A 9963-nucleotide genomic window follows, 5' to 3' on the forward strand; every position below is an offset into this window, starting at 1 on the left:
AATACAGGGAGCAGGGCTCCCTCTCCATCTCCAGCCCCCCAGGTGCCGCGGCCCACCGGGAAATTTCCCGGTATCCCGGTGGGCCAATCCGACCCTGCTGCAGACAGACTATGTCACCCAGATCTGTCACGTTTTTCTTGACACCTATCGTTATTCAAGTGACTGCAACCCAGATATGTCATGTTTTTCTTGACACCCATCGTTATTCAAGTGACTGCAAGGTACATGATATATGATTCATTTATCAATATGTAGACTGAAACTACAGAAGCAAAATCAATGAATTAATACCAAGAATACCACATGATCTCTAAGAATCATTTCATATATTCCCCACTTACAATATACACATCCTACAGATCAGCCCATTTCATGTACTACCCAAAGTAATAGGTGTCCGTAGGAATATGATCACTATGTCAGTCCTAGTTGCATCAGGAAATAAATACACATCACAACATCAAATAATCAAAAATCTGAGAGCTATTACATTTCTTAATACAAATATTTCCCCCCTCCCTTAAATAAACTGTTGAGATTTATCTTGTTTTTCTTGATTTTGTTTCGAACAGAAAATTGCCGACAAACAGGATGACAAGCTCTGGGAAAATATATTCACCAAATATTTTGAAAAAGTAAGTAAAACAAAACCCCAACAAGACAAAATATTTTTTTTTGTTTTTAGAAAAGAATGCCAGGGTCGGAATATTGATAATGATTATATTGATGTTTTGGTAGGTCGTACATGTTACTTGCATACGAATATCAATAAGGAATGAAACTAGAGAGAGTCTAAGAATCAGAACAGTGTATAAAATAACCACATAGGATAATTAAATATTTTTTGGATTGCAAGCATCAATAAACCCTTTGCACGTTTTGCCAATGACTTTTTCAAAGTGTATCCGTGCCTAAAATGCTGAGTTCCATCTTGCACTGGGTGAAAAGAGTTTGAGTATGGAAAACCCTGGTTAGCCTTCACACCAGACATCTGTGATGGACAATTCCCATGATGCTTAGAAAACCTTCAGGGCCAAGGCCAGGGGTAGGCAACCTTCGGCACTCCAGATGTTGTAGACTAAATCTCCCATAATACTCTTACAGCTGTAATGTTGGCAAAGCATCATGGGAGATAGTGTCCAAAACATCTAGAGTGCCTATCCCTGGCCTAAGCCATTGGTGTCCTAGAGGTGTGCAGGATCTAATTCATTTTTGTTGGCTCATCTCTGCAAACTGCATTAGCACTGGTCTCACGATAATATAAAATGTTTTTGTTAAAATATCCAAATAAAAGAACCAAGAAATAAAAAAAAGTACACATACATGACATATTTAACCCCTTAAGGACACCTGACATGTGTGACATGTCATGATTCACTTTTATTCCAGAAGTTTGGTCCTTAAGGGGTTAAAGAGAATAGTTAACTGTAAATAACTGATATGGTGTGTCTGGTGTTGAAAAGGTAATTAAAAAATACATTTAAAAAATGCTAATGATATATTTCTTATTTTGTCTTTGAAAGCATCCAGAAATAAGCGTAATTCAGCTCCAAATGCTCTTAAACAAAGTGACCTGGATAAGTAAGTGGATATTAATATCTATATTTTTCCTGAGTAATGACTAAATCTAAACCTACACTTAGTTATATTGCGTGGTCTGTACATTGTAGAGGCGCGTGCTACAAGCAAGCATACCTATTATTAATTATAAAAAATATCAAACAGGCCAGCAAAATATAGAACTGGTAACCATAAACTACATTATTGTATATCCATGGTTTTCATTATTTATTAGAATGTTTAGTTTTTTTAATGTTGCAGCTGTGTAAATATAAGCTGAGAATCTCGAACCATGCACGTTGTTGAATGTAATTTTTCTTTCTTTTTAATATTGTTAATCCCTTTACAGGTACAAAGCAAGCATCTGTAAAATTCAGCTCAGATGCCTGCAAAGTGATCATGGCTCAGCTTGATGTATCCTTTCTCTGTTCATTTGTGATGTCCATGGGGCATCTGTACATCTTTCAGACATCTCCTTATTCATCAACATTGGTAGCATTCCCGGAACCTCATATGTGCAGCCTTTCATAAACTTCATTAAATATTGATTAACACTTAACACCTAATAGTAAGATAGTGCCTGGCTCCTCCTTTAATTTAAGCTAAAAAAAAAATAATATTGTAAAAACATCCTATGTTAATAAGTATTAACACATGTAAATATTACCCTTAAATAAAGGTTTAGTGACATTTTCCTAAATTTGTTGGGGCCCTTTTTTAATATAGGATTTTTAAATTTCCCATAAATGATATATTGTGTCATTTATCTAATAATAACGCTGTGAGGAATTATTGGCACGTACAAGCCTTGATATTTTGATGTAAGTTTAATTTAAAAATATTTAAAATTGTTAAAATCCTTAATGAATCCATATTGTAGATGAAGACGTCTGGCACACTAAACATAGAAGAATTCAGAAGTTTATGGAAGAGGCTTCTCTCTTATCAGGTTTGTTCATAGTCAATTATTTTCTAAAGTTAAAGTATCGCTGGTGTCAATGACAGGAGGAGGGTGATCTTACAGTAACAGATAACCTTTGCTTGAAAACCTATTCACTGTTAAATGCAGCTTATAATGATGCCGCGAAATGCGTTGCTACATATCTGAACTCTCTTCATTAGAACCATCATAGTACTAGACTTCAAGTGTAGACATGGTGAGCAAAATATGCCACCCAAAAATGGTTTTAGAAAAAAAAAAAACTACAACATTGCAGTACAAATACAATGTGTTACCTTACCGAAACGGCAAGGAATAGAACCAAGCAAAAACTAAATGTATTTTCCGTGATAAATGCTTCACTATTTTTATTTTAATCTTTTTATAGTTTGTCATTTCCTTTTGGATCCACCAAGATAAAGCTATGGCTACATAGTATTCATTAGAGTAGATTTTTTACGAGACAGCTAGCTTGCTAACAAATCATAGTTTGGCATATACACTCCACAAGCTTTATAAAATAATTACAACTAGTCATTTTATATTTATATGAGCTGCATACCACAGCTATTTATATTTTTTATATATGACACTATGGTTGATCTGGTCCAAACAATCGTCAGAAATGTATTATATAGCAGAAGATTTTGCTGTGAGCCAGCCTGAGGTTTTTGTGTTTCAGTTTGTCTATGAATTCAAATACCTCTTTCATATATCATAAAACAATACAATTACATTTGTAACCTGATTTCTTCTACAGGAAATATTCCAAAGGAGAGATAAAGACAGATCTGGATTTCTGACACTGATTGACCTACAGGCTGCTGTGCAAGAAAAAGGTGAAAATGTTAATTAAAATAATAAATATGAATAGAAAAATGTAACTTTGCATTTGAGGTGTCTATATTATCGGCTGTGAAAAAAAATGATTTAACATTTTTGGATAAACTTTTAAAATTATTTTTTATTTTTCCAAATATAAAAATATAAAAAAATATATATAATATATAATATATCAATCTATAAAAAAAAATCTAAATTTTAAAATATTTTTCAAAATATTAAATTATTTTAAAACTTTATTCAAACATTTTAAATCAAGGCTAATTTATTTGTTTAATAAAAATGTAGTTTGACAGCATTTGGAGTGTAAGGGTTTGTCTGTTCCTTACCATTCCAGTTCCAATTTACATTGGCAAATAAACACACACACTCGTGCCATATTGGGGCTCAAACATGCTGTCCATGTGCTCACATTTGGTAACGTCATGACTGACAGTGTGATATCATGCTATGAAATACGTTTTTTAATTCACAGTGTGACATGATATTGAGAAATCTGGTGTTTTTAAATATAATCTGTCCACTAAATTAAGAAATAAAAGAATATATGGGTATTGGAAGTCAGGTTAGTTTGTAAGAGCTATATATTTTATCTGACTCAGGAACACACACTGTATCTACTGAACGATTGATTCTCTAACTGCAAAACCTGCGCGCAATCGATCAGCTCTGGGCCTTGTAGAGATAAGATCTATGTTGAAAGATATGAGTTTGTGCAGCAAATCGAGATATCGTCTAAATCCTTGTGCTATTGACCACATATTATTTTCTCTCTCCTCAAGGTATTACATTAAATCATCAATTCTACAACCTCATGCTGCTACGATATGGCAACTCATCTTTGAAAATCAATTTTGAAAATTTTGTCTGCCTTATGTTGCGGATGGAGATTAACGGAGGTAAATCAGTGCACACTGTATGCTAATGAAAAGGTGTCGGGTGGTGGGATTGTCTTTCTAAACGACAGTACCTTGAAATATGTGAATCATATCTTAGAGAACAGAGAATGTTCTGTATACAGATATAATCTATATTCACAGAAATTACTTCTGGAATAAACTAGCGTCATCAAATTAAGTATTACATACTGCAATTAAGTCATAATTCTTGTTGGAAATATGACCATAAATGTTCATATTCATGGAAATACGAGAATAGAACAATTACGTTATACATATCATTGGCATCATTCGCAGAGTTCACAAAGACCCAAAGCAACATTGGTTTTAATTTGTTTTTTCTTTAATCTTTTTTTAATCTTTAACTCAGGGATGTACAAATTTTGGGTAGTGGAGAATTATGGGGAATGTGGTCCAACAAAAGATAGATGGCCAGAAGTCAGATACCCTAGTTCTAGAGAGAAATAACGAGGTCACTTAGGCTGTGTAGTCTAGAAGTTCCATTTTATGGATGCACAGTGAGAATACTGTGAGTGACTCACATGGCCACTGACTACCCACCTATAGCCAGCCGCTCTTAAAAGTACTTAATCATACGTTATACAATACCCAACTTTTTAACTCCTTAAACATGTTGTGGTCTCCAGTACTCTAGATACCAATGAACATGCATATCAAGATAAGGATATAGTTTTGTTCTTTCTAATCTGTGCTAACACAAAATATATAATAAGTGTCATGGTCTACACACCTACTGTGAGCACTATTTAAGGAAGAATGTGAATGGTCTGTAATAAAATATGTTAAACAGGATGGGCAAATAGGAACAAGGAGTTGGTGTGTTGGTGTGTTGGTTACAATAACACTTCATTCAGCAACAATCAATATACCTAGACAGCAATACAGAATATTACACACACTATTTTAATCTACCGTTTTGTGCATTACGCTAAGTGTACAGTAAGTCTTGAAGAGGGGAAAAGGAGGCAACGGGGAGAATGATGTCTCCCTTTTGATACAGTACTGCATTCTTCACTAATGCACACTGTCCTCCTCCTTCCTTCAGTTTCTAGGCTGTGCCGAACTATGTCTCTTCCACCAGCTCCGTCTTCACTGCGTCAAGATGCTTCCCGTCCTTTCCCCACGTTGTGCCATCGTCACCGCAGACCAGCGGTACAGGTCAGACGTGGGGAAAGGATGATATTGTTTTCTTGTTCTTAAATGTAAAATTAGAAGTATGGAAGCAGTGATTAAAGTGTGAGAGGATAGAAAAAAGGAGAGAGATGTATAAATTATTTAGAGTGAAAGGAAATATCGTGTGCATACTTGGAGGAGCACGGTGTTGGGATTTTACACGTTTGCATGCTTTGTCATTTGTGTCCTTATATTTTTATTGGGTGTCAGTGTTTTTTTTTTTTCCCAGTATGAGTGTAGTATATAACTGAATAAATGGAACCACGGTGTGTATGTTTTATATTTAATTGCTGTGTTTGGAATGCATGGTGTGAATTCTGTGCTATTGAGTAGATATCGCTATTCTGAATAAATGCATATTTTATAGTCCACTGAAATTGGACAATACACTTATTCATTTTTAATATGTGTTTTATTAATAATTGTTTTGTAAACAAGTATTAAATATGTACCAGTTCTTTGTTTAAAATCTCATTTTCATTTTCCAGAGGTATTTCAGAATTTAAGTCAAGATGGAAAAGGAATTTATCTTCAGGAGTCAGAGGTGGGTTTGACACAAAGTCTATGTCGTTCTCAGTTTTATGTTGGATGTAGTTCGTAAACAGTAGTAGATTAAGGATGAACTGTTAGTTGCTGTTCCTGAAGAGCTGTGGGCCTGCAGATCATCATAGCAGTCCCATATAAATAATAGAAGATCTACTATCTTGTCTATTCCTCTCTTGGATCATACATTAACTATATTGTGAATTGAGGTGCAGTGAAACTCGTTCGGTCAAGTTATTGACAGAGAATTTATCAATGGAAGATACATCAGAAATGCTCTTTCATCTCTTGCTCCAGAAACAGTATATTAACTATAAAGGGATATTTACATTGACACACATGCACAGACACACACTTACACATACGTATATACATATACAGTAGTTTGGGGCCATGGAAGTCCTGCTTGTATTTAGTAACCACGTGATTGACAGTGTGAAGTTTTGCTATGAATTACGGTTTTTCGTTTACAGGGTGACATCAATGGGATTTGTAAACAGAATCTGTCAGTTAAATTAAGATATAATTTAATACATGGCTATTGGAATGTATTGGAATATTAAACGTATCAAAAGCATTTAAGTCATTTTGAAGATCTCTGCTTGGCATATATCTGTCATTTTTTAAAGTTATCGTATTTTCCTCAACAGTGGATGTTGCTGACGTTGTACTCCTGAGAAACACCAATCAACCTATGAACAGATTGTATGTTTTCCTTGACCCAAGGAGATGGACAGTACTTGTGGACATTTGCACAATTTCTCACATTAGTTATTTATCTTTTTACGGACTCTTTCATCTCAGAAGAAAAGAAAATAATAGACTTACCCTGGATTTTGAATTTCCATGGATAAATATTAATTATTATTTGTATTTTAATTTATAGAAGTTTTTTTTTTAGATTTTTATACTGATTTTTTTGTTTTTTAAATATTGTATTTATATTTGTAATTTGTTTTTGTTTTTTATACTTTTTTTCTTTTTAAACAACTCTGTGTAGCTTCCAAAACATACACGGGAAAGGGGATGGATTATACTTTAACATTCATCCTTTTAGATTTATGTAGAAATGTATTCACTAGACTAGGCAGGGAGTTATGAAGAACATATATGACACCAATCTTATAACGCCAATATGAAAATGACCAAGTCCCCCATTTAGTATTTTTGGATATTTTTAAATCACTTTTCAAATGATTTATCTGCAACAATTTCTGTAGACAAATCATTTGAAATGTATCCAAAAAATATTAAATCATTCCAAAAGCTTATTCAAAATCATTAAATCGAGGCCCAAGTAGGACAAATCTCCAATGGGTAATGGATAGTATTTTTGTATCTTTCATAGCTAAAAAAAAAAAATCCGTCTGCATCTATTTATTGTGCAAACCATCATTTAACATGGTATGTAGTATATTAATAAGATTAATAAGATCCCTCTTTACAAATGTTATTGACAATCACACTATATCGATCTACAAATTAACTGGTGCATTAAAGGTAAAACATGTTTCATGGGAAAGTCACTTGTCACCCATGGACGTATTATTTAAAATACCGAATTAGTATGTATAAATTGATGAGACCATAATCTTGCACATATATTCAAATGTCTAATAAATGCTCATTTATGTCTGTTAATCTTCATATTCTACACTGGAAAGCTGCTGCCGACTAGCTTATTTTCAAATCTAACAGTTTAACATTCGTTTTCACCAATAAACGCGAAAAAAAAAACCCGAAAAACACATTTGTGTGAAGAATAGTAGGTGGATTCTGTCTTCCTGACTAGTTTAAAACTTGAAATGTGTTTTGTTTACAGTATGTTCTAAGTGTTCACATATAATTTATGATATATGTTTGTGTTAATATTAATTTATTAATGTCCCAGGAGAGGAGAGATCTTGCATATTGTGTTACATATGTAAAATGTGCCAAATTGTTGATATATGGTCCATACAGTGTTATGTTTACAAAATGTAAAAACTATTTATTAAAAAAATAAACTTATTTATTTTTTTTACAAGATGGTGGCATCATTATTGAATGAATAAGTTAAGCCAGTTGAGATCTTACTCCCGATTTCTGTTAATATCTATATAGACCCCAGAATGTAAATAAATCTGACATCTTTGATGGATAATTTTATTAAGCCACACAACGGCTTCATTAAGCTAAAGTTAGTTTGGTGGCTATAGTGTCATTTTAATTTTGTTTTTGTTTTTGTTAATATCTGCAATACAATCAAATAACTACAGGAACAAAGTTGAGACCCCTTACCAACAGGTTAATTTCAGGGTCTCTAAAAGTCTTGCTAGTCAAATTCACAACATTATTTATACCCACCCTGAGGCCTTGCCCCTTGTGTAGTTGATTCTGGCTCTTGTGTTCTGTCTTGAGTTTCCATCATTCCTCTCTGACCTGTTTATCTTTCCATATCTTCTTCCTCTGTAAACTCTTCCCGTCTCTTACTTCCTTTGTTGTCTTATTCTGTAGTTTTTTGTCACCCTGCTAATAAGCCCAAAACTTCCACTAGATTCCTCAGAAAAGGTCCTGTTGACTTGTGGCTCTCTGTCCTCTTGTACCTCTGTCCTCTTGTTTTTGGGATGGACAATAATGAAGAAGCTCCAATATCACTTGAAAGGTCCACACTTGGTGGAAAATTCTCTTCACTGGTTTCAAAACAGAAGTATTGTGTATATGGTTGGTTCTCTTATTATTGCTTTTATTTATTTAATTACCCACTTTATCTGAATCACTAAAGTTATTTCAGTTCCATTTGTAAACACTATCCTAATCACAGTCTTCAAAAGAAATTGTCTCTTTTATAATTTGGGTCAGGAACACCTATCTTACCCCATTCTTAACACGCTGTAAAACAGCATTTGAAAGCTTCGATCGCATGGGCGTTCGTGTCTCTAGAACAGAGGATTCTCAAAGCTTCTTAGGATATTTCACTGGTATAGACTGAAAATCTCAGCGCATAACTGGAAAATTACATTGCACATGCACAATTGAAAGATCTCTCAATGTCATGAGTGAGGTTGCAGGATCCTAGGACGCCCTGGCCGTGAATGTTCATTATGCGTACTTACGGCCTAGTGCTCCTAGAGATGTTTTCAAGAAACTCCATCAACTTCCCATGTTGTTTTCCTCTTAGAAGCAATATGATTCATATTTTTAAATAGTACAATATCCCCAGTAAGCTCCCAGGAGCATGTGATTTGGCTGGATGGTGGGCGCGTGAGGTTTTCTTTGGAGAGAAATTCCATGCTGCTAGAGAGCCAAGGTGACATTTCATGTTTGCTTCCTGGGAATGGAGACAGCTGTGAACCATAACATGCTTTATTTCTGTTACACTGTATTGGGAAGGGATAAGCAAAAGCATTATTGCATTACCGTAGATCATCAATCTATATCAACGAGCAAGCATATAAGGTTAACCCTTCTGTTGAGACTTATTTCCTAATAACCCAAGTCCTGGCTAGTATTTGTTCCTTTACTGATCTGGTTGTTACAGTAGTTATTTTATTTACTGCATCAATGGTTTGCTCTGCATTGTCTCGATGCTCTCCAATACCCCTCTGTTATCATTTAAAAGATGATCAATGAGCAAGAACAAGGGCACAAGTCCAAATTTATCAAAATAAAACACAAATATGCGTGGATATATTGCTGCCAAAGCTGCATCCATTACACTTATAATAAAGATGGTCTATTAGTACTTAAGAGACACATAGTGTCTATATATGAAACGCTGTGTCCAGCGGATATAAACAGCACATCCCATTTACCTGGGAGGAAGGTAAAGTGATATAATCTTGGTTTCCTTAATTGGCTCCCCAATACTTTATTTTGTTTTCACCCAAGTTAATGGAAAGCTTTGTGTCCAATAGATATTTTCTGAGTACAGAGTACAGCTGTCAGCAGAATGGAAATAAAGAATAGTATATAATAATAATAATAATATTAATATTAACAACA

General features: G+C 34.2%; 1 protein-coding gene across 1 annotated transcript in view; it reads left to right on the forward strand.

Annotated features, from left to right (window-relative positions):
• Positions 1 to 6716, forward strand: part of LOC134586028 (calpain-14-like) — a 29299-nt gene extending 22583 nt beyond the window's left edge. Inside the window, exons 15-22 of the mRNA XM_063441531.1 lie at positions 573 to 635; positions 1524 to 1581; positions 1910 to 1974; positions 2441 to 2509; positions 3261 to 3339; positions 4126 to 4242; positions 5925 to 5980; positions 6630 to 6716. Coding sequence (XP_063297601.1) covers positions 573 to 635; positions 1524 to 1581; positions 1910 to 1974; positions 2441 to 2509; positions 3261 to 3339; positions 4126 to 4242; positions 5925 to 5980; positions 6630 to 6656 — 534 coding nt within the window. The 3' untranslated portion in view covers positions 6657 to 6716. The remainder of the gene's footprint in view (positions 1 to 572; positions 636 to 1523; positions 1582 to 1909; positions 1975 to 2440; positions 2510 to 3260; positions 3340 to 4125; positions 4243 to 5924; positions 5981 to 6629) is intronic.
• Positions 6717 to 9963: the final 3247 nt, after the last annotated feature.

This window comes from Pelobates fuscus, chromosome 2 (genome assembly GCF_036172605.1).
Source record: "Pelobates fuscus isolate aPelFus1 chromosome 2, aPelFus1.pri, whole genome shotgun sequence".
Lineage (NCBI taxonomy): Eukaryota > Metazoa > Chordata > Amphibia > Anura > Pelobatidae > Pelobates > Pelobates fuscus.